The 25460-nt window shown below is 43.1% G+C and overlaps 2 protein-coding genes across 5 annotated transcripts in view; one reads left to right on the top strand and one right to left on the bottom strand.

Moving 5' to 3' along the window:
* AFG3L2 (AFG3 like matrix AAA peptidase subunit 2) overlaps positions 1-8872 on the top strand; it is a 145365-nt gene extending 136493 nt beyond the window's left edge. For all 3 annotated transcript variants that reach the window (XM_029590959.1, XM_029590958.1, XM_029590960.1), the window contains exons 16-17: positions 251-445; positions 8026-8872. In XM_029590959.1, coding sequence (XP_029446819.1) covers positions 251-445; positions 8026-8268 — 438 coding nt within the window. In that variant the 3' untranslated portion in view covers positions 8269-8872. The remainder of the gene's footprint in view (positions 1-250; positions 446-8025) is intronic.
* A 1879-nt stretch (positions 8873-10751) lies between these two features.
* On the bottom strand, positions 10752-23153 carry TUBB6 (tubulin beta 6 class V). 2 transcript variants are annotated; one of them, XM_029590961.1, is made up of 4 exons: positions 22991-23153; positions 22286-22394; positions 17814-17924; positions 10752-12084 (listed from the first exon to the last, which is right to left on the bottom strand). In XM_029590961.1, the coding sequence occupies exons 1-4, from the start codon at positions 23045-23047 to the stop codon at positions 11021-11023; spliced, it is 1341 nt and encodes a 446-aa protein (XP_029446821.1). In that variant the 5' UTR covers positions 23048-23153; the 3' UTR covers positions 10752-11020. The 2 variants fall into 2 exon arrangements, with proteins under 2 accessions (XP_029446821.1, XP_029446822.1); XM_029590962.1 differs by lacking the exons at positions 22286-22394; positions 22991-23153 and adding an exon at positions 21975-22267.
* Positions 23154-25460: the final 2307 nt, after the last annotated feature.

Below are 25460 nucleotides of genomic sequence, written 5' to 3' on the forward strand. Positions count from 1 at the left end.
GAAACATGCCCTCATACAGCAGGTTAAGAGGGTGTTAGGAAATAACCAGGTGTTAACCTGGTGTCATTCAGCTGAAGGATAGTCCAAATGTTCCAGAGAAAATAACTTTGGATTTTAAAATAGAGGATTTTTGATGTACAGTGCTTAGCATAGCACTATACAACTCCTGAGTATAATTTCAGTTTCTCCAACTTAGTCCTCCAAGCTGCTGTGTGTCTCTAACTGGTATTCTTGCTTGCATAATTTTCAGATTGTTCAGTTTGGGATGAATGAAAAAGTGGGGCAGGTGTCTTTTGACCTTCCTCGGCAAGGGGACATGGTACTAGAGAAACCTTACAGCGAGGCCACTGCAAGGTTGATTGATGAAGAAGTTCGGACACTTATCAACTCTGCGTACGAAAGAACACTACAACTTCTGAATGGGAAAAAGCAAGAGGTGGAGAAGGTGGGTGTGAGAACATCACTTGATGAGAAAATACCATTCCCTGCTCTCTGAAAAAACGTCTCTGGTCTTAACCTGAGTAAACAAGGGTGAATGAGGAAATGCTGGATAGACAACTGTTCCTTTAATTACTCTCTCTTTGGAGAATTGTTTTGAGAAGAGAAGGTAACAATTCTCAAGGCACACAAGGTAATATTGTTGTAATGTATTGTTACTGGTTGTTAATATTTGTGAAACCAGTAATGCAGTAGATTTTGGAGGTTGTTGATAGCACTGCACACTGCTGCAGAAACTGGTTGGGTCAGTCTTAGTTCTGTGTGTGGCTGGAGAGGAGGTTTGGGGGTAGGCTAACACCTAATATACTTGTGTACTCCAGCTGATCATTGACTGGCACTAAATGCAGCTTTGAAAGATGCTTTCTCATTCAGCTTCAAAAGAGACTATGGCAGCAGGTGGGAGACCACAAGGTCCATCTCCTCTGTCCTACTTTAACAACACAGATCATATTTGATCTCTGCCTTTACCCTTGCTTCCCCACATCTAAAGGTCATCTCGGCTTATCCCATGCCTGCCTGAATTCTGATGTTATCTCTTTCTTCTCTGTCTCTGTGAGGCTGTTCCATGCATCTGCCATTCTTATTTTTACTAATTTTACACCTTTCTAGAGGTTCCCTTCAGAAGAAAGGGAAGTGTTAGAGCTTTGTTCCCACGGAAACAATACCAATGAAAGATACAGATGTCTGTCTTATCCCCTGTTGTCTCCCTCCTCTTCTCTAGGCTATTCAGATAGACTGGGTGACAGCTATGCTCTCCTTTAACCAAAAAAAAAAAAAAAATACAGCTTGATTTCATTATTTATTATGGGCTACATTGATTTTAAATCTGATTATTTGGAACAGAGCACATACTCATTTCCTAGAAAGGTTCATGTTTTTTTAAAAATATACCCCCTTCCCCCAAATGCACACCATTTTTAACTTTTTATGTTAGAATAGCAATAATCCCCCTCGGGCCTCCAGCTCTTCTAAACAAAATGAATTTCCAGTGAGCACGCCATCCCCCGAGGATTACTGCTGAATTATATATAGTTCAGCCAGACACTGAAGTTTGCTGGAGTAGGTGCCCAAAGGTACAGCAAGCCTTTGTTTCAGAACCTCATGAGAATGTAAAACAAACTGTAACGTAGCCCATGAAATTCAGAGGCTGTAGTAAATCCAGGGTCTTCTGGGGTTAGAAACCACAGAGGCCATAGAAAATTACATCGATTGAGAGAATATTTTGCGCCAACAATTTTTGTGCGGCACTCCTACAGAAGAATTAAAAATGATGGCAGCTTTTTTAAAAACGTTGTTTTATAAGAATGATTGTAGTGGCAGAAGGGGAAAGGAGACCGAGTAGTGATGAGAGAAAAGTCTGGGATGTAGACTCGGGGGGAGGGTAGTGGCTTTGTAACCATGAGGGAGGCAGAGAGAGCAGTAGCCAATGGCAAGGCCAGAAATTAAGGAGGCAAGTAGAGGCGGCAGCATAGGGAGGGATGCAAGGAGGTGGACAGGGACACTCCCACCCCCACAATCCCTCCCACTCCCCTCACTGGTTAGTCTTGGCTTCCTCTCCCTCCCTCTGCTAGCCATGTTGTTTCCCTTCCTAACACTGTACCAGGTCAGCCAGCGCCGCCAGCCTTCTTAATGTGGCCCTGATTGTTGTGAAGACTGAGCAGCAGGGGAGGGGAGCAGATTTGTATCACAAAAAATGAGACTTGTCTCCTTTCCTTGTGGCGCAATACTGAGAAATGTGCACATGTAAGATGTTTGACATCAGCCATGGCCCGTGGGTACAAAAGTTGTATTTTCTTTAGGCCAGACCAGCACAAGTGCACCATATATGAGCTGGAAATAGGGACCTGGCTTACAAAAGAATTTGCCACAGATAAAAGTGGGAGAAAATGTCAGACTGGGCTGTGTATTTTATACATGCAGCACTCCAACCAAAAGGACACTTAGTGGCATGGAGACAGTATGTGAAGACTGAATTAATAATTAAAATTGATGGCTAGGAAATAGTGCATCTCAAGGACCCAAGCATGTATTGACTGTGGCCTATTAGCTGCCAAGTATACGGTGGATACTTAGGGCCAGATTTTCAAAAGCATTTACATGCCTAAAACCTGGCTTTATGTGCATAAATGGGCTTTTGAAAATTGCCTGGGGGTTTATGCAGATAAATGTACACCCGTAGCTCATTTGTGTGTGTGTGCATTTTTATGTACATAGTCTGCTTTGAAAGTCAAGCTAAAGTCTGCGAGTTTGTTCTACTCAGTCTTTAATCCTAAGTGTGCCCAATTTTGGCTTCCTGTGCTTTTGTATCCTGGTAGAAAAGGAATATAAGCGAGTAGCGCTCTTGACGCATTTTTTCTTTGCTGTGTGATTTCTGCATCTAGTGTGATCTTTCAAAGTGATGAGGGTAAAAGCCCTTCCTTCCTTCCCCCCGTCTCAGCACCCCAGGTGCCGCTATAAGAAGTAACTTAGGACGTGCTGGCAGATAAGACCTGCGAGGCCCATCTGCTCTGTCCTTTTCTGCGGCAGTATCACGGCGCCTAGCCATGCCTAGGCTTTAACCTCATACCGGGCATATTGCAGGCTGCCTTGAGTTGGTACTGTTTTTGCTTCCTAACTAAGATTTCGTTTTTAGAACTTACAAAGCATACGTCTTAAAGCAGTGATGTATCTTGATATTTTTTTTTTCCAGATAATTTTGCAGACATGTCAGAAAAATGAATAATTTTATGTTACTTACCAAAGTAAACTGTCACAGCCACTTGGCTCTCACACATCCTCACATCTCCAGCTCACTTTGGGGAGTAGTTGTGGGAGAGAGGGAGCTAGATTAATTTATGGATATTTGGGCAGGTTTTTGCCATACTATCAGGAAGACAATAACCGCCATCACCAGAAAAGGCAGGTTACTTTTTTTAATCTCCTAAATGGCGTAAGCTTCTATAAGTGGATGCTTTTCTGCAACAAGCTTTTGGAAAGAGGTAAAGGGTTTGATTCTGTGTATTCAAGTCTGCAGGGAGACAGTACAGCTGATGATTAGCTCCTCAAGTCTTTCACCTCTGAACTTCATGCACTGCCTTAACAAGGATGTGATGTCTGAAAACTAAAAGCAGTGGGATCTTATAGACCGAGCACTGGGTTCCCGTGGGTCAAGCAGCTTTATTTAGTCTTTGCTAGTCTACAGGGGAGTTTCTGGGAACTGTGAAGACTGTGCCCTGAATATAATCCATGGCCTGTTGTGATCTAATTTTTAAAGCTTTTCTAAACATGTTATGACTTTCAGAGGAGGTAGTAATAATTAGGTGCAGTGTATACACTGCTGTTACAGTGGTTTACAAAAACAGAAATCATACATACAGTAGTTACAAAAGCACAATAACATTTAGAAACAAACTTTTTTTTTTTTTTTACAAAATAGCAAGAACAAAGTCCACCCCAATTTTCCTCCCTTCTCTATCCCAACAGCACTCTCACAGTGGGATTGGGGCAGAACCAAATCCATCACCCATGCCCCAAACCCACCTCTCTCAAAAAAGGATTGGAATAAAACTCCTACCCCCTCTCCTGAGAAGATGAACCAGACCCTAAACATCCACCCCAGGCCTTCTTTCATCGAGGGGTTGGGATACAGCCCACTTATATCCCCCCTTGTTTCCAGACACTCTCCATCCATTCCCAGCCCCCCCACCGCTCTCATTTCTTTCCTACCCCATAAAAACAAACCCCTCCAATCCAGCTGCCACACAAGCAAATGCAGCTTCTGGAGCCCCCCAAATACATGGGGGAGGGAGAGGCGCCAAAGTAGAATCAACAGACCGAGCTCAGACAGATTCCTTCAGTGATCCCAGCAAACTGCTACCCCCTGCTAATTATCCTTATTCCATTATGAGATCTTTCAGCTTTAACATCTTAAATGCAGTTTATCAATAAGTAGCTTTATTTTAAAAATAGCATTTTAACAATGACAAATAATCCTTTATAATCATTCTTTATCCACCCTGCTTACCAGCCTCCGATCTGGTTCCATTTTGTATTTATAAACTGCTCTTCCCAATAAGGCTACAAAGCAGTGTGCAGCAAAATCAACATAATCAATTGTACTGTTTAAAATTTACATCAAATAAGATAAAATCAAACTCAGTCAACAAATATAAATACATTTAAAATTAAGTATCTTAATCTCAGAAACATCAGTTGATGTCAATAAAAAGATATCAAATAACTCAACCATCTGGAATAACCGTGTCTTACAGTTTCTTAAAGGTAATAAGGTCTTTTCATATTTAATATTTTAATCTCCTGCGGGGCGGAGTTCCAGAGAATGGGCCCTGTGCATGAGCATGCTCTTTTATGAAAAGGAATGACATCGGCCCTTCTTCAGTCCTCTGGAGCCACTCCTATTTCCAAAGAGTGAATGAAAAGAACGGTCTGTGGCGCTCTCAGGACTTCTCTAGGCTCCTTTTTAATATCCTAGGACGTTTCTTCTCTAGCCACATTGCCTTGTCTGCTTTTCATTTTTGCTCTTCCCATTCAAATCCTCTTTCTGTAAATGAAGTGGTATCTGATTTTTTTTTTCCCCATACATATACTTACCACCTATCTATGGGCCTTCTTTAATGAACACACTGGTTCAGTATTTCTGCTGTTTTCCTTGTTGCATGCCAGACTTTCCTTCATTTTACTTCTTTTTTCTCTTTGTATGATATCTTTATTCGTTTTATGAATGCAAACATATAGAACATTACACACATGCTGGGTACATCCAAAATACACTGACATTCAGAGGAGGTGAAAACCATCTACCGACGTCCCTGCAGTATTACTTAGATAAGAGAACACTGAAAATATTGCAAGTAATACAATCGCAATGAATACAAACTCTCTCTTACCCCTTCACCCCTCCCTGAAATTAAACAATCAATCTAGAGGTGGGAGAGAGAGTGCCAATAGATTGTCTGTACCCTTTAGTAAGCACTGTAAAATCCTAGCCAGAAAGGTCCCTTAGAGAATTGCTCTGTCATGTAGGGAGAAACGTGCCCGAAGAAGTAGGGTAAACTGTGTAATAAACGCACCCCAAATGCTAGGAAAACACTTGCTCCCCTTACCACCGCCCCCCACCCTCCCAGGTCCCAAGATTTAAAATCCATCAACAAAAGATCCAACATTTCAGCATGCCAGAAAGATTGTAGGAGCATCACCCTTGACCCATCTGGCTAAAATGCATCGCCTCTCGATACAAAGCCCTTTTGCCAAAAGCATCACTTCATCAGCAGTGCCAATGGCATCATCCGGCATTATTCCAAGAACACAGACAGATGTGGGTTCTGCAGCTTAATATGAAAAAAGAATCCTAATCTCTGTCCAGAATCAGCATCTAGGCACATGTTCCCATGGACCGTGGCTTGGGGCTCCGAGCACCTTCGACGTTCTGACCTGTCAATAAGCTTCATTTGGTATGCTATATGAGGAGATAGAAGTCTGTAGACAACTCGCAAATGTTGCTCCCTAATCAGTATGGAAGGTATATTACTGTTGAGCATAATCAAGCCTCTCCAAATCTGTCCCCAAGTCATTATTCCAGGCTAACGCCAAGGTACCCAAAGTACGATTATTTGGTGATGGAATGTAAACATTTGTATAATGTTGCTAAGGAGTGTTTTCCCTCCTTGTAGAGGCCAAGTAATCTCTGAAAAGGACCTATGGAGGGAGACAGAGACAGGGTTGAATTGTTTAAAAATAAAACTACGCAATTGAAGATAATACAGAAAATCTTTTGCTTGAAAATTAAAATGATCTTGGCAATACTGAAAAGAAAATATCTTCCTATTCTGATAATCAATAAAGGCGCTAAACCTTCCCCAGCCCAATTGTGATAAATTCAGAAAAAATGGATTGGGGTCACCCACAGGGAACCACAGGTTCCCACATAATGGTAGCCAAGGCATACCTTCCGCATTGTACGCCACCCATACTGCGTATTTATTTATTTTATTTTATTTAACAGTTTTTTATACCGACCTTCATAGTAAATAACCATATCGGATCGGTTTACATTTAACAGAGGGTATAACTGAAGGAACAATTCAGGTAAACAAAAGATAACAATAGATAGGAATAAGTCAAAGTTACAATCAACGAGAATCGAGAACTTGGAAGCTTAACATAAGCTGGAAAGAAGATAAAGGCAGGTAATAATTATAAAATATATATTGGATGAGCATGTTACTAGTTAGAAACCCAGGGACATCACCATGTCCTGCATGCAGTAAAAAGCTTAAACTATACGGGTGAGCAAGAAGGCTTGGGCAGAGACATCTGCGAAAGAGACACCACCCAACAGCCAATCACCTACCACTCGTAAAGAGCACACTAAGTTGTAATAATGGATATTTGGAAATCCCCATCCCCCTTCTTCGCTCGACACTCTAGCCTTGCGGCCGTTCCACACAAACCTCTTCTTTTTACTTCTACGTAATAAACCCATCTCTACACTTCCTCCTTTCATGATCATATCTTAACCCCCACCAGAATGCATTTCTGCCTCTTTTGGAATTCTTTGCCACTGTTCTTGAATTCTCCTTCATAGTGGGCCTTCAACTTCATCTTTCTCGAATGCAAATGCCTTTTTGGGACCTTTCTTTGTTGAAAATGCCATTAAGGAGCTATGTGGCTTTATAATTTAGGGACTGTGTGTCTGACTCACAGCCCTGATCTTACCCTGATTCTTCTGGGATTCTCTGTGAGAATGCAAGCAGAGTTGATAAGACTCTGGATATGGGGAGATGCTTTTAATTTCCTCCAGTTCTGATTTAAGTTGATGTGCAATCCCCCATCCTTTCCAGAGAACTGGTCATAGGTGTACGATACCTTAGCTTCTAGGTCTCTAAAACCTATTGCACTCCACTACACCTACCATTTCTACTCCTATTATTTCTGCTTTAAGAAAATGTTCTTTTTCAAAGCTTTGTGTACTACTTGCCCCTTGTAACCACTGGGAAATGGTATAAGTCCAGATGTGAGCAGAGGGGACTGCTTGTCTTACTGAGGAAGGTTACAAAAAGATTCTGCCCTTTCATGGAAGTCTAAGAAAAACTTAAAGGTGGGTGGTTTTGTAGGAGGGACTTGATGATGACTAGCAAAAAAAACCCCAAACAAACCCCAAAATACTGCAGCAGAATCCTCCCTTTTGTCAGACTACAGGTAGAATAAAAGTGAGTTTAGAAATTTAAAGTCCAGTCCTTCCTCTCTATATTGTATGCAGGAAACAAAACAATTTGCAAGGTATTGCTGGTAAACCCAGCCAGAGAGTCTCTTCAAAGTCTAAAGAGAGAAAAAAATCACACTTAAAAAAAAAAAAAAAAGTACTTGGACAAAAAAAAAGTAGGAATAAGACCATACAAGAAAGCAATAGCATCAAAATTACAAGCTAGTCAACATTTTCAAGACCAGGAATCTCATTGTCTAGTGTGACTTCAATTAATGTATGAGATCTGTGATGGGATTTCCTGTAACATATTCTTATTTTCTCAGATTGCTTTACGACTACTAGAAAAGGAGGTACTGGATAAAAATGATATGGTTGAACTGCTGGGGCCAAGGCCATTTGCGGAAAAATCGACATATGAGGAATTTGTAGAAGGCACGGGTAGTCTGGATGAGGATACATCGCTTCCAGAAGGCCTTAAAGAATGGAACAAAGATCGTGAGAAAGAGAAAGAGGAGTTGACTGATGAGCAGATTGCCAGGCAGATCAGTGGAGGCTTGCCTTTGTAGTCATAAAGCATGGTGTGCTCTACTGTTTAGTCTCTGTGTTGACTGGACTGGAACACTTTTTTTTTTTACATAGTGTGGTCTTACAGTACACACATCTGGGAGTGAGCATTTTTAAGTATACTTCCAAATATAAAAGCATCATCAAAAGGTTTTCCATGCTCTAGCAGTGTGTCCACATTTTATAATAGTCTTCACAAAAATCAAATGCAAGCAAAAGTTGCAAGTGAATGGATCAGAGAATCTAGTCTGTATCCTCCTGAAATCACTTTTCTGCCAGAACAAAATGCTGAAAACTGAATGCTGGGGACTGTTTTATTTACTACAAAGCACCTAATCCTTGGCAAAGGTGTGACATTTTACAGAATGCTGCAGCTAAGTGGAAGCAGTGCCAGGCAATTAGGGACAAAAGGGTTTTTATAACAAGTGTAGGGTTTGGGAAATAACAGTACATATATACCCTGAATTCTTTCATTGTTGCCATTTTACTCAGTCCAGAGCTATTGTCAATGAACTGTAAGATACTGAAAACATGAATGTACTTTGTTCATTCTGTAAATATTTCTTGGAAATAAAAATTAAAATATTGCTCTTTCTGATATTCAAAGCTAGTCTTGGGCATTAATGTTTTTTTTACTGTATTGCTTAAAACCCTTCCTTACTAGTCTCTCTCATGTGATTTTCTGTTTGACAATCAGTATTCCCTGCACGTACCAGGATCAGTCCAGACTGCTGGGTTGTGTCTCTCTTCCAGCAGGTGGAATCAGAGAAAAAAGTTCAAGGCACCCTATGATAACCCAGTGTGCCACCTGTGATCCTCCAGTATTTCTCTGACTCCAGCAGGTAAAGGAAGACATACCCTGCGGTCCTGATCCTCTCTACAGCTGAGTGCCTTTATCTCTATTTCAGTTAAGGGATCCCTTAATCCCTGCTGATCATTGACTAGATCAACTTTTTGTGAGTAAAAACAAATTTTCTAGCCCTGGTGTCAGTGAGCCTTGTTACCCGGAGGACCTCTGTAATCTGTTAATTCCCAGGTAGGGGGGATTTACCGGTGGGCCGGTCCCTCCCCCCTTTTCATTCCAGAGACGATTAATTCCTCTGAAGGGAGCTTTCTTATAGTGAAATTCCAAGGAGGCACATTCCCCTGAAGCAGTGGCTCCAGTTTTTTTCTTGGTAAACAAAAAAAAAATGGCCATTAATGTTGTTGTTTACTGTATTGCTTAAAACCCTTCCTTACTAGTCTCTCTCGTGTGATTTTCTGTTTGACAATCAGTATTTTCTTCTACACTTTCTGATCTGATACGGGCCAGATAACATGACACTTGTCTCTGCAAGGAGGATCCAGCAATTCTACCTTTGCTCATGAACATTCGTTCTTGATGCAGGTGGATTAAAAACTAGTCAGAATTTTAACAAAACCTATCTATATACAGATGTTTCATTACAAAAGTATTGGATATTCTAAAAACCCAAATGAATGTAACTCCCAATACTTGGAATGTGAGACCATGATCTAGGAAAGAAATAAGGCTGTATTCCTTATACTAATCCACTGAGCTATCCTACAAGACTATTTTGATGCTGATCTATTGCTTTATAGAAACAGTCTTTTCACTGAGAATTACATATAATGGTCTCAAAATAATTCGTTATAAGCATCAGCAGAACTTATAGAAACCAAACATTTTCTTCACTACGGTCAATTTATAAGAAAACCAAGCTTTGTGATCTTTCTTTTCTTTACTATGCATGTTTAATTTGTAGCAAACCTCTACTTTCCCTTTAAACAGCAGCTGCCTAAACTAGAAATTAGAAAAATGTTCCTGAGGTTTGCTATTAGAATCTGACAGCATTACAAGTGATTATGATTTAATTTAAAATAAAAATTGCACAACTCATCAGAACAGTACAAGAGTAGTTTTATTTTATTCAATTATCAGTTAAATTAAGAGGGAGCTTTTATCATCATTCCTACACCAATATGCAAAAGCTTCTCCACTTGCTGATCTTCATGTGGGCATTGCATAGACACATTTCAAATATGAATGAACTGCTGAAGGGGGACACACAGGGAAGGGCAAAACAAACGAGAATTGCAGAGCAATTCATATGTGTGCTTTTTTCCCAATTTTGGGCTAGATCTGAACATTTTAGACAGAGAAGTTATTTTTGGCTTCTACCTTTTAATATACATATACCTATCCTGACAATGTGATTGCTACAGGTTGAATGGTTGAAGAGAAGAGATAATGTGTACAGGGTAAGCAGAAATGTATTGATATTTTAAAGAATCTAGCTAATACTTTAAATCTTCATATTCCTAAGCACACTGTTGCCTCTCTTATTAATTGCTGTTGCTGATTCTCCCGACTTACAGGGCAAATTTGTAATGGGCTGTTGTGTGGTTCATAGCCAAAGTGAAGCAGCATTATAAATAAATTGTACTGTATAATGATCCCTTACTACAGAAACAAGAACAACACTTTAATTCAAATATTTCCTTTTATTATGAGTAGACAAAATTCCTGGAAATTCAGTAATGCAGTATAAAGCCACATAATGCTTCAGAAACTTATAAAAATTTGTTTCCCCTGTTCACAGTATGATGAAAATAGTGCTTTTCCTTGTGAATTGAATTATTTTCCATATAGACCTTATTGTGTACAAACAGCCCATAGTAATTTTTATTGAAGGAGTTTGTTTTATTTATAAACCATGATGTAATCCTTTGGTAGCTATGTGAAAAATGTGCTTATTCATTGAGCTCTTCCTCATCTTCCTCAAATGTTTCTTCTCCATCATTGGCTGTTGCTTCTTGATACTGCTGATACTCTGACACCAAGTCATTCATGTTGCTTTCTGCCTCTGTAAATTCCATCTCATCCATCCCTTCTCCTGTAAACCAGTGGAGGAAAGCCTTTCTTCTGAACATGGCAGAAAACTGCTCAGAGATCCTCTTGAAGAGCTCTTGAATGGCTGTACTGTTACCTATGAAGGTGGAAGCCATCTTGAGGCCTCGTGGTGCAATGTCGCAGACTGCTACTTTGACATTGTTTGGAATCCATTCCACAAAGTAACTGCTGTTTTTGTTCTGGATGGCCAGCATCTGCTCGTCAACCTCTTTCATTGACATGGGACCTCGGAAGACTGTGGCCACCGTCAGGTACCGTCCATGTCTTGGGTCACATGCTGCCATCATGTTTTTGGCATCGAACATCTGTTGGGTGAGTTCTGGAACAGTGAGTGCTCGATACTGCTGGCTGCCACGGGCTGTCAAAGGAGCAAAACCAGGCATAAAGAAATGCAGGCGTGGAAATGGAACCATATTTACAGCTAGTTTTCGAAGGTCAGCATTCAGCTGGCCTGGGAAACGCAATGATGTTGTGACCCCACTCATGGTGGCCGATACCAAATGGTTCAGATCTCCATACGTAGGCGTGGTGAGCTTCAAAGTACGGAAGCAAATATCATAGAGAGCCTCGTTGTCAATGCAGTAAGTTTCATCTGTATTTTCCACCAATTGGTGGACGGACAAGGTTGCATTGTAAGGCTCTACAACAGTGTCTGAGACTTTTGGAGACGGCATGACGCTGAATGTGTTCATGATCCGGTCTGGGTATTCCTCTCGTATCTTGCTGATTAGCAGTGTCCCCATTCCGGAACCTGTTCCTCCGCCCAGGGAATGGGTGAGCTGGAATCCTTGCAGGCAGTCGCAGTGTTCACATTCTTTTCTTACGATATCAACGATTGAATCCATCAGCTCTGCCCCTTCTGTGTAATGTCCTTTTGCCCAGTTATTTCCTGCTCCAGTTTGTCCTGAAATATAGTGAACCGAGTGGCACAAATCACAGAAGTTAGTAGTCTGTTGTATTGCTTATACAAATAGATTGACAGCTGTTCTCATTCTCTCACACAGTGAATTGCTAGAGCAGTATCCCAAGACTCTTGCGATTAATATTCTTTTAAAATGTACAATATGTAGATAGAGGCTAACACAAGTTGTAGATAATTTAGTCTGATAAAAGGGTATTAACAGATTTTTGCTAGCTTTCAATTGTTACATATCCTCCACTGTGCTTTATAAAAGTCTTATAATGGCTGCTTTGAAGATTGTGTGAACAAATGGTGTGCACGCTTTGCATCTCCTATTTCTGTAAGTATTCAGGTGGGGGTAAAATAGCGCACTAACAAATGTTCTACTCCCCCTCCACCACCACTCTAAACCCAGCCCTGGGAATGCATCTTCCTTTACTGTGGCTAAAAGTGCATGTATGGCCTCTGACCCAGAGAAAGGAGGGCAATTTTCATCCAGGTCAAATGGCTTTGAAAAATGGCCACATCCTGCAGTGCTGCTATGAATGTTTTGTGATTTGGGAAGGTGCGGGGAGCCTTGGAAGAGGTTTTTGTATCTTACTGCAAGCTAAAAACCCCATTCCCTTCAACCTTTATCAGTCTGGGACACACTGCTGTTGCTCCTTGTTGGCACTGTGACTCGTTTCTATGTGACAGTAACAGAAAAAATGACACTATCATGCAGGCCACCTCTGCCATAACACCTTGATTTAATACTATCTGTAATCTCTTCAGGAGTATGGGCAGGACTGACTGAGAGGCCACTTACAAAACCAAACTAAGCCCAAATCAACGTAGCGCTTCCCCTCTACCACCATGCTGTTTTTCAGATACTCCTGCCCTTCACCAGCTTTTGCTCTGCTGCAAATCTCTCGCTGGCTGGAGGCAATGCACCTCACACCTGGCAACGTTTTCTAGTGTGGTACCAACAAATAGTGGTAGAGCAGTCCAATCTACCATGCTGGAAAACTGACTGGCAATGGTCTGGACTATGGAGGGAATGAAGACTCCTATCTCTGCATCACTTGTGCTTGTTAACTAGGAAAAGGGTTCTGGTACCGTCAATCCTGACTAGGTGAGTGTGATTCCAATTTTTATCTTCTAAATAATGTAGAGTAATGCAGGGGAAATATGCAAGATTTGGCATCTTTATATTTGAAGGAATAGAGTCATAAGAATATTAGTTTTAAATGCCCACCTATATAAAAATTGTACTTTTAAAAAAAAAAAAAAGCATTGCTACAATTTTACTTAAAATTTAATTAAGGTCACCATTCAGGGCACCATAAACTCATTTCCCAAACCAGCTCAGAAGCTGCTGCTGTGTCACAGAGGACTTGAAAGGACATCCCAGGATGAAGCAGCACTTAGGCTAGTCAGCTGCTCATACACTGTGCTTTGCTAGACATTTACTTACAGGAATTTTGCTGGAGACTGGACAAATGCTGTCCTTCAGACGAGCTGCTACATTCCATTTTAGATTCCAGCATAATTTTCAGCTGCTGTGCTTTGCAGGGAAGGATCAGTTCTTAAGAGTCCATTTAATTCAGGGCTTGCCAAACCTGTCCTGGAGCTCTACAGCCAGTCGGGTTTTCAGGATTCCCCCAGTGAATATGCAAGAGATACATTTGCTTATCATGGAGATTCAGTATATGCAAATTTATCTCCTGCATATTCATTGGGGGTATCCTGAAAACAGACAGGCTGTGGGGTCCCCAGGACAGGTTTGGGAAGCCCTGATCTAATTTATGATTATTTTACCTGTGTGAGCAAGACGAGTTGGTTTTTTTTTTTCTAGAGCTTAAGGGTTTTAGAGACGCCCAGATGTAATAAGCTGAGCTGTGTGCAGACTTTAACCCTTGAGGCATGCACATATGGATGTCTAAATTTGCATGTCTCCATTTCAAGCCCATGTTGTTGAAGGCAATAGGTATTCCCTCATGCACAGGTGTGTTGGCATGACACTTGTTTACTTAATGCTGGAAAAGTAACTCCTGGCCAGAGCCTGGTCCCTAGCACCTCTTTTTTGACAGGAGCAGCGGCTGTCAGCGAGTTTGACAGCCGACGCTCAATTTTGCCGGCGTTTGTTCTCAAACCCGCTGACAGCCGCGGGTTCGGAAACCGGACACCGGTAAAATTGTGCATCCGGTTTTCAACCCGCGAGCCGATTTTAAATTTTTTTTTTTGATTATTTTTAATTTTTGGGACCTCCGACTTAATATCGCCATGATATTAAGTTGGAGGGTGCACAGAAAAGCAGTAAGAACTGCTTTTCTGTGCACTTTCCAGGTGCCGGCAGAAATTAACGCCTACCTTTGGGTAGGCGCTAATTTCTGAAAGTACAATGTGCGGCTTTGCTACACATTTTGCTTTCTGTATCGCGCGGGAATGACTAATAGGACAATCAACATGCATTTGCATGTTGCGGGCGTTATTAGGTTCGGGGGGGGGTGGGGGGGTTGGACGCACGTTTTTGACGCACTATTACCCCTTACTGAATAAGGGGTAAAGCTAGCGCGTTGAAAACGCGCGTCCAAACACGGGTTAACAGTGCGTTCCACCGGAGCGCACTTTACTGTATCGGCCTGAATGACACCAATACTTATTTGGTGGACTGAATACATCACAGTATGGCCATCTATTTTTCCTGTCTTCTGCCTTGTAGGGGGTGTGTGTGTATTTTCTTAGTGATAGTTCACTGTGGAAGACACTTTCAAGTATTCTACAACCTCCATTAGTAATTTCTGACCCGTTTGGGGAGAGACATAGGGATAGGATCTCTCTTCACTAAAGACATTTCAGAATCCACATTCATTATTCCTCCAAAGAATGCAAAAGAAAACCAAAACTTCACAAGAAATCCTTTTGCTGATCTCCTACACTGCACCTTTAAAATCGGTGGTGGATTAGGACTTGACTGAGCCTTTGCTTTCACTTTGGCATCAGACTCATTCAAGAATAAGCCTCCTCTTTAAAATCATAGGTTATAATTAAGGCTTCTGTAACTTTATTTTTTTTAAGCTATTTTAAACTTTTATGTGTTTTGGGACATTTTCCCTCCTAGCAATCTGTTTCTACCGCTTGCTAAAGCCCCCCCCATGTATTTATTAGCAATCTTTATAGCCGGTCTTTCTGGCTACATCCAAGCCATCTTAAAAAGTGACACAGTGACAGCACATTATTCTACTCTCTCACCCCCAGCTCTGCTGCTCATGCTCCGCAGGGGCAGAACGTGTGTAGCTGAGAAGCCATCAGCTTGGAAAGGAGCAAAGCCCGGCAAGGGTGGGGCAGGATGGGAGGGGAACCAGAGGGGGTGGGGTTGATCCCATAAAAGGGTTTCATTTTATTTTCCAGTGGGGTGATCTATCAGTTTTTAACCGGTTAAAACAGAAACTCTGGCTATAAAACCAAGATGTACTGTCTAACCAGGACTGACAGCTGCTGTGAAGTGGCTCGGCAGTTCATTTTTGTCTAAGGCTTACTTTTTATCCAATGATGTGACCCCCAAAAAAGCGGCCATCAGAGCAACTGCTTTTCCCTTAGAGAACCAGGATGGGTTTTCCTCAGATAGAGCCCAGTCCTTCAGGCTCCCCCTTCTGAGGTTAATTCAGCACTAGCACTGTCTCTTCTGCCACACCTTGCACAGCTAGTTTAAGGCACAAGTGTTTGAAAGGGATTGGCTCACTTGATCTCTAGGGTAAGTTTTATTTTCACAGATGTTCACTGCACTCGCAAAGTGATGTCCCAGTGATTATAGATGCTGGATGGGTGGTTACCCAGCAGTGAGTGGTCTGTCATGGCACTGATGATTTAGAATTACCGTAGTTACCAAAAGAACTGCATCTACTCCAAGATCTGTTAAGATTTTTATTCAAGCTCTTGGTTAGGAAGTTTTTAGTAATTTTATTGCATCAAATGAACTGTTTAGAGTATTAGGGGAGGCTGGTAGTGCAATATTATGATTATTTGTATCTGTATTTTTATGTTAAAACAAATTTTGAATGTATTTTTTCATGTTAAAATGAAATTTTTTATGATACTGTCTGAGATTTTGTAATATGGAGTAGTTAGGCATGTCTTGTGATTTGTGTATAGTGTGCAATATGTAACTTTGAACTCATTTAGTATTAAAATAAGCATGTAATAAATACCTAAATAAAGCTATTTCTTGTTTAATATAGCATATACATTTGCTGTTTTACACTGCAACTGTTCTTTTCCACCAGGAAAAAGGTAGTGCCCTTTGCTGTGCTAGAGTGGCTGTCACATGAAAAGCTGCAAAAGCCCACTGCATCCCTCTGTCCCAGGGAACTGCTCGGCAGAGAGCAGAATTACATCTTTCCTGTGAGCTGAAGCCAGTTAGCGTAGTGATGAAGCAGAGCATGCTGCACTTAGCCAGACAATTTGAAATTCTTCTATGCCCATGCAATCCTAGAGAGAGAGACACACACAGCACAACTTTATGTGAAGAGAGTATTAAGTATCGTATTAGGGACACAGGAAAGGTCCTTTTATTAGGCACAGTGACAGCACAAACACAAGTGTGAACTACCCTGATAACATTTTGTGCTAACAAGTACTACTTCAGCATCAGAGAAAGCACTTATCAGCACAAAAGCAACATTGTGACAGTTAGGCAAAAGTGAACTAGTGCTTTATTTAGCCAATCTGGCACTGGTAAGGAATTTTCTGTATCTATGGGTTTGTTGGGGGCTCATGGCTCTGGCATCTCGTGAGCACCGCAGCTGCCTCTCTTCTGTGTCTCCTGTTGCAAACACTTTGTCTGCTGTCCCAGACCGTACACCGAGCTGCTCACAGAATGCCTGACCCATTTATCTTTCTGTAAGAGACTGGGTGAAAATGGCAGTTCCAGTCTGCATTGATGCCACAGAAATACATTTTGGGTCCATGCTATTTGTTTTTCTTCTCGCTAATGCTACAGCCAATTCAAAGTTTATCTGAATTCCCACCCCCCCCCCCCCCCATCTACAATAAACCAGTATTTCTAAATTTCAGCTTTTTCCTCTAGTTACTAAATTATCAAAATCAAGCCAGCTCTGTTATGTCTCAGAGCCTTGCCGAAGCAGGCAATGCACTCCTAGAGTTGTACTTTGTTGATTTAACACACTGAGGTTGCACTGTGTGTATGTGTTTTGCAAGGACAATTCTCAAAGACAGTTACGCATCTAAACAGTGAAGTACCAGTGAACACTGGCTGTCTTAATCCCGCCCTCCCTCAGTGCAGCGACAACTACCCATCTGGTCCCCTAACGTGTAGACGTCTAGCCACATTTAGAGGAGAAATTCCTTTGGAGGGAGGGGGTAATAACACAAGTGGATTCCATTTCCAGTTCTACACCTGTTATTTCCCCTGGAAAAAAAAATTAACCCACAGAAAAAACAAGCAGGAATGCCTGCAGTTGGTTTCAAAGCAAAGTACACCCACACTTGCATTCACACTGAAAAAAGGGGGCAGAATCTGACTTGCAGCCCCGGCATGCTTCCATGTGAGACGCTGGCTCCACACATTAAGCAGCCCAAAAACCAGGATTGAGTAAAATACCTGTTATCAAGGCTGCTTAGGAAAACAGGGAAGTGAGGCTGAATTCTTCCTCTTCAGCACACATTTTATGAGAGAGTTTTATGCAGTACTGAGAGATCCCACATCAAAAATACATATTCTGTATACGTACCAAAGATGAAATTATCAGGACGGAAAAGCTGACCAAAGGGACCGGATCGCACACTGTCCATCGTTCCTGGCTCCAAATCCACCAAGACTGCTCTGGGCACATATTTCTGAGCTATAACAATAGTATTTATTATTTCTATGTGGCCATTTGTGTACATAGCACCGTACAAAACAACTCATTTAACAGGTTATAAGGCCCCTGTGCCCCAAGACCTACACTCTAGCTAGGAGCATGGAAAATTTAAAGGAGTACTACTACCGAAAACACAATTTCAGATAACTCAGTTGCAAGTTAAAATAAATACAATCTTTATGGTCATTCTGACTTAAGGTTGGCCCAAGAATGAAATGTAACATCTAGCCACTTTGTAAGTGCCTGCTACTTAGCCACACCCAGAACTACAAATCAGAGTAAACTGAGGTCCTACGGTTCTGACTTTTCTCAAATTGTCCATGCAGGTTAGCAGGGAGCAGCAGAGCTTCACAAGTGTGTGTGTGTGTGTGTGGGGAAGGGGGGGTAATAATAAATTAAAAAAAAAAAAAAGTGTGAAAATGTAAGAGGGAAAAACTCTTACGGGCCGATACAGTATGGTGTGCTCAACGAGTGCACCAATAGCCCCCGTTTGGCCACGCGTTTGATGCGCTATTTTTACCCCTTATACAGTAAGGGGTAATAGCGCGTGGAAAACGCGTGGCCAATCCCCCCGAAACTAATAGCGCCCACGACATGCAAAAGCATGTTGATGAGCCTAATAGTTATTCCTGCTCGATCCAGAAGTAAAATGTGCAGCCAAGCACGGCCAAGGCAGGAGTTAATTTCAGCCGGCACCGGAAAAGTGTACCGAAAAGCAGAAAAAAAATGCTTTTCTGTACACCCTCCAGAAACTCAAAGAGTAAGAGGTATTTTGTTCATAATTCTGGATTTTTTCAACACACTGCCATAATATTTTTTTATATAGCATTATAACTCTTTACACTGAGTTCCTACCTGGAAGAGCTTTTAGTCTCTGTTTTAAGAGCAAGGAGGTTAGGGGAACTGCTCAGTTAGAGGCCGACTTTAAAAGGAGTGCGTGCAGCTCCCGGCGCACGCGCATGTTATAAAATGTTTCCCATGCGCACTGAATTTTAATGTCTGCGTGCGCATGTATGGGCGGGTGGCCTCCGCACCCAGGGGGGGTTATTTTTTTAAAATACTCATGGCGACGTGATTGGGCTTCTTCCCAGTTCCCTCCCAGTCTCCTAAATCTTGCCTAGCTAGCCCCAATTTTTTTATTTGCATACTTACTGCTCCTCAGGAGCACACGTAAACTCCCTGCGCCGGCTGGCTATAGGCTCGCGTTTCCCTGGGACAGCAGCTGATGGCGCTGTCCCAGCCTGCCGCCTGCCCCTTTTGCAGGCCCGGCACCTCTGCGCGTAAAGGGGGTTACACGCGTGGCCGGGCCTGTTCTAAAATGCACGCGGCGTGCGCAAGGCCCGGTCACGCGTGTAACCCCCATTTTTTTTACGCGCATGGCCCTTTTAAAATCGGGCCGCTAGGCAGTGAATAGTGGATAAGGGAAATGAGCCAGGTTGGCAGCTCTGTACTGTAACTGCCACCTAGCATGGCCAACTTTAAAACACAATCTGGAGGGTTATTTTAGGACACGTGTGGTAAGAATCAGAGCCATTTCCTAAAGCCCCATGGTTTATGGAGGCATGCACTGCCTCCATAACATGCAAATGTTCTCTCATGCATATTCATTGTGCATATCCTGTAAACCCGACTGTTTGGGGCCCCTGGACACGGTTGGAGGCCACTGTTGTAAATGTTATCTCACTGCTTCAAGGGATTTGTTTAATACCCTATGAGAGAGGGAAATTTGTATCATAAACTAAGAGATCTGTGCCATGATCAGCAAGAAGTGTCTCATGGCAGGGCTACCTTACTTAACCCATTTTTTGTTTCACTTTTGGAGCAGTGACCTATAAAGTACTATACATAACTTTTTTATAAAGACAATACAGTTCTGTGTGTATTCAATCCTGTCAGTTTATAACAGCACAAGTAGCCAAAATGGCTGACTTTCAGGAGATTTATACTGCAGCTACTGAAACTCTTCTTCACTGATCTCTGCCACTGAATTACAATTATGTGGAAATTCTAGGGATGTGCGTATGATGTGTTCAAACTTTGTTATGCCTTAGTCAAAGGATACTAATGTTTGATTATTTCAAGACTTTGATGACATGCTGGGTTAAAGAATCTCGGAGTGTCACTAGAATTCAAACTGAGTGAACAGTATATTTTCAGAGTCTAGAAGCTTCCTAGTATGGCTACCCAAAACTCTAGAACTTGTGATGCCAATGCATAGTTTTTGGAGCAGAGATTGTGGGGCAAGTACCAAGTCTAGTATGTGGCCTGCATCATGAATCAGTTTTGTCAACTCATTGGGCCACCAGGCCGAGGGCCTGTACTGGGTTTAGAAAGTCAAGCGTAGAAATGAAGAAAAGAGTGCATGGGAGTAACGTGCGCGTGTGGCGGTTACTACCCCTAACCAATAAGCCTTCATACAGTTGATGCAGCTCCATCATTGCTCTCTGCCTCAACGGCAGGGAGAAAAGAAGAAAAGGGGAATTGGATTAAAACAGCAACCAATAAGGACATTGAATTTTACGGTCTGGGAAAACAAATAAGCATGGGGGTAACTTGCTGATGCAGCGGTTACTACCCTTAACCAATAACCCTGATACTTTTGATGCAACTCCAACATTGCTCTCTGCTTCAATGGCAAGAGGTAACAGGGAATTGGACTCAGACAGCAACCAACAAGTGCCCTGACTTTGATGGTCTGGGAAACTGATAAATATGGGGGTGACCTGTATGGCGTGGCAGATGCTATCATAAGCTTGCTGGGCAGACTGGATGGATCATTTGGTCCTTTTTTGCCATCATTTCTATGTTTCAGGAGTCTAGGCTTTGGTTGTTCTCATGGATGCTGAAGTTTCACAGGATACTAGTCCTAGGATGTTCCAGTATTTCATGATTTTGATGTAACTGCAACATCACTCTCCACTTCAACAGCAGGGGTAAAAGAGGAATTGGATTCAGACGACAGCTAACACTGGGCTCTGACTTTTACGGTCCAGGGCACTTATATGCAGACATTATGGAAAAAGCGCAGGACTGCTTCTACTGCCAAGTCCAAAAACAATGCATGTTCAAGCAGCATTGTGTGAATTATCAAGGCTGCTCACCTGTAAAAATGTTGCTAGTAGTATTACTACCCTTAACATAAGACTTGGGGGTATTCTGCATGGAGCGGCAGTTACTACCCTTATCAGAAACATGGGGTAACCTGCACGGAGCGGAAGGTACTACCATAAGAAACTTACTACAGTACCTGAATGTAATCCACTTTGAAGCGCTGAAAAAAAAAAAGGTGCGAAAAGCAGAATCTAAATCTAAATAAATAAATAAAAATACTCGATGGGCCATTTGGTCTTTTTCTGCCATCATTAACTATATTACTATATATTATTTCTGATATTATGCCCAGAAAGTCTTGCAGATGGTGGACAATACTCTATGCTCCCCCATTTTGGGTGATTTCTATACCCTTGAACTCCCGTGTAGGGAAGTGGGCTAGGCCCAATAATTCTCTGGAGATTATTGTTACTCCTTCACCTTGTTTCTCCTTGGGGTATGAGCAGCACTTTTGACAGGATGGGCTGTGGTACAGCATCCCTCCAGACATCACACTGGCAGTATTTTGCTGCCCTGAGTACAGATTTGAAGTGGGAAGGTGGGGGGGGGGTTGTATCGGCATCCTGCCTCTGATGGGCATAAAAGTGCAACACACTACTCCGTTGGCAGGCGGTGCAGTTGATCTAGCTGATGAATTGATCGGGGATTCAGTTTGCAGGTGTCACCTTGCACAGGGTCTGAATCTGGCGTGTGTTGAATTTCCCTTCCGCAAGGAATTATGAATCTCTGAGGTCTTAAATTTTTTGGGGGGGGGGGGGAATTAGGAATATAGTTGGGGGCGTATCTGTTTACATCCCTCTGAGACAATGAAAGAAAATACACAAGTAGATTCTGTTACAAATGTTTGAGTATTTTAAAACGTTTCGTGTAATTTACAATGGCATAGATACATATGGGTGTATAAACAGACCACTCTACCTGCAATTGTTCTTGAAATAATACTTTGCGAGGAGTTAGCATTTTTTTTTTCTCTTTGATAACAACTGGTTTGGGAGGTTGAAGGCCTGGCACAAGCTACAGACTGTTGTCATCACACTGCATATGGACAGGGACCGATACAGAAGAGCTGGAAAACTGAACGTGGCGCCCAAGTGAAACAGCGTTATCTCATGCTGGGGCGCGGTCTCCAGCAGTGGAGGAGATTCAACCTTCACGAGTTTTGTGGCAAGTCAGAACCATCCCCGGTGCCCCCGCTCCTGCCCTCCCACCCCCGAGGGGGGGGCACTTACAGGAGGACTCGTTGTAGTAGACATTAATCCTCTCCAGCTGCAGATGCGAGTCACCCACGTAGCTTCCTGCTGGATCGATGCCATGCTCATCACTGATCACTTCCCAAAACTTGGGAGGAAGAGAGAGAGAGAGAGAGAAAGAAAGAGAGGGAGCCGGTTAGAGCCCTGCCCTGATATCCGTGCCCCCGAGAATCAGAGCCCGGGAGTGGAGCGCGTGCTGCCGGCCGCTCCCTGGATGGAGGAGGGGTGACCCCCACAGTCCCGGCCGCTCCCTTCCCTCCCCCCCCTGCGCGCGCCTCTTTGTTAGCCTCGCGCCTGCCCCGCCCCGCCGCCACCGCCTTTTATGGGCACAGAGAGAGAGAGAGAGAGCCACAGCGGGGCCTGCCGGCTCTCGTCCTGCTCCCATCGGCCGCCTCCCGCCCGGCTCCGGGTGATCTGGCTTTCCTCCGCAGCTCCGGTGTCAAGGGCAAGCGGAGACTGCGGGCCCACGCCCGGATGTAAGCCAAAGTGGCCATCAGATCCCCCCCTCTGGCCTGCTTGCACCGAGCCGGGTGTGATCTGAAAAAAAAAAAAAAACTTTTATATTTTCCCTCTCTAGACGCGTTCCTGAAATAAAATAATAATAATAATAACCCGAGAAAAACTGCACCCCCCCCCCCCTCAGGGAAAATATAAGCAGAGAGCGAAAGGCGCCCGCCTGCTTACCTTGGTTCCGATTTGGTTGCCGCACTGGCCGGCTTGTATGTGCACGATCTCCCTCATGCTGCTGGCTCCTCTTGCCTCGCTGCACCGTTAAACTGGGGAGGAGGCTGCGGGTGATGAGGCTTTCACTCGGATCCTCCCAGAAACTTCACTGCGGAAAGAGCCAACCCTGCCCGAGCAGCTGCCTGTGGCCAGCCTCCGCCGGGGCTGGAGCTCGCCTGAGTGGCATTTCTGCAAATCCCTTCCGATGAGGTCACTGGGAGAAGCCTGCGGCCCCCCCGCCCTTCACCGGGGCCTGTGCTCTGCTCTGACACTCAGTGACGGGGCCCCCCTGCCTTATCTCCAGCATGGTCTGACTTTGGGCCTTTTTGGTCACAGTTCCTTTAAAGTTGTTCTTTTGAAACCGACAAGCGAAAGAAATGTTCAAGCTGAGCCTTCCCACCGCTGGGACTGCAGTCGGTTCAGAAACACCATAGCTACATTTTTTTCCCCTTTACCAGGCTGTAATGTAAGTCACTATCCAAATACACATGCTTTGTATTTGGATACTTTAGCTTGCATATGAAGATAAAGTTGATGGCCTACTGTACAGTTGTCCTGGCCTTTCTATAGATGCCAGCCCCTGGAATTTAAGCTGTCGGGGCCTCTGCAGATTTCCCAGCAACCAGTGAGAGGATAGCTCTGCACTCAGGTCCACTGAGACAATGCTAATAACAGCTGAACTTCGGTGGCCAATGTACTATACCTATATTCCCAAAAAGAGTTTTCCTTGTGCAGTTGGCAAATAGGCAACGATCACAAGGCATCCATTTTGAAAGGTATAAAGATAATTTGAGAAGCTGTATGATGGTATATGGTCTGGAGAACAGCAGCATCAGATTTGCCACATGGGTGTGCATCTAGTTGAATAGATTCACCTGGTGTCACTGAGGGAGAAACATCAAAACCATAGTTTGAATGCAACCTGTGTGGAAGACTGCAGTTTAAAAACCGGCTCTCTTCACATTAAAAGGCATCATGTTAATGGCAGAAGTGCTATTTAGGAAAGATCTAGCCCTGGCAGATCATCTATAGATCAACAGCTTAAGTCCAGAATGCTATTAGGAAACACTGTATTAAAATTTAGGGTCGAATCAAGCGAGGCACTAAAGGAGTGCACATTGACTGATAAAAGTAAATAATTGTTTGCATTTTTTTAAATTTATATCCTTATGGCAACATAGTAGATGGTGTCAGATAAAGACCAAGTGGTTCATACAGTCAAGTTAGCCTGGGTTTGTAGCCAGAATTCCTGGGTTGATAAGCTTTTTTTTTTCTTGTGAAGTAGATACCTGGGGAACATGCTGAAATGAAGCTATTGGCAATTGAAGTCCTCCAGTTTGCAAGGAACAGGTGTAGCAGGGACAGAGAGAGTGCAAGCTTCCTCATGTTACCCCAAGGAGAGGGTAACAGGGTCTTCTGTTTGCAGGGGCTGCCTCACAAGTTGGCCAAGTGCTACCATTTTCCTAATTGTTCTGGAAAGAACCACCAATCTATTTCATATATGCCAGCAAAGTTTTGCAATCCTGAGCCAGGCCACCGAGCCAGGGGTCCCCAAACTATAGCTCATGGACCAGTCCCAGGACCCATCTCACAAAGTTCATATGCCGGCCCGGCAGGCTTTTCCTTCACTCAGCTGGATTTGGCCTGTGGAGAAATGTTCTGATTTATTTACTCACGACTGGCGAGGGGGAGCAGAGGCTCCAGAACCACACACCATTGATGAACACTGCCGGTGGGGAGGCCAGACTCGGCCAGCCGCAGAAGAGGTGCTGGGACTGCGCCATGAATGGAATACGCCGGCTGGGAGGCCATGCTCGCCAGCAGCGGAATGGATGGAGGCCAGGCCCTGCCAGTGACAAAAGACCCCTGGACCCACAGTGCTGAACAGAACCACTGGTGGGCAGGCCAGGGCCTGCCAGGGTGAAAGGCAGTGGGCGTGGGAGGGAAGGAAAAGAACTGAGTGAATGAGGGGGTAAGAAAGAGGAGGGAAAGGAGGCAAGTGGAGTGGGTGAGGGGAGGGGAGTAAGATGAGAGCGGGTAGGGTGAATGAAGGGGTGAGAGAGGGAAGGAAAAAGAAGGGGGGTGGGGACGAGAGGAGAATAGGGTTATTCAAGTCAATGTATTTCTTGATTGATCACATTTCTTACAGGTTGTAAACCAAAGCGATGTACATTGATGCAAATTCAACATAAAAGTAATTCAAATAAACCATTAAACAAAATATAACTTAAGTATTATACTTAAGCAATCCGCTTTGAAGTGCCCGAAAGGTGTAATATAAATAACATAACACTAAAATAAAATAAACTGTTGAAATTAAAACAAATCAAATCAGAACAAAACAGCTCATAATAATGATCCTAGGGCATCAATACTCATGGTTCTTTCCATGCTAACCATGCTGGACCAGTAGTCAGCGTAAAAAGAACCT

The sequence above is a fragment of the Rhinatrema bivittatum genome, chromosome 2, assembly GCF_901001135.1.
Source record: "Rhinatrema bivittatum chromosome 2, aRhiBiv1.1, whole genome shotgun sequence".
Lineage (NCBI taxonomy): Eukaryota > Metazoa > Chordata > Amphibia > Gymnophiona > Rhinatrematidae > Rhinatrema > Rhinatrema bivittatum.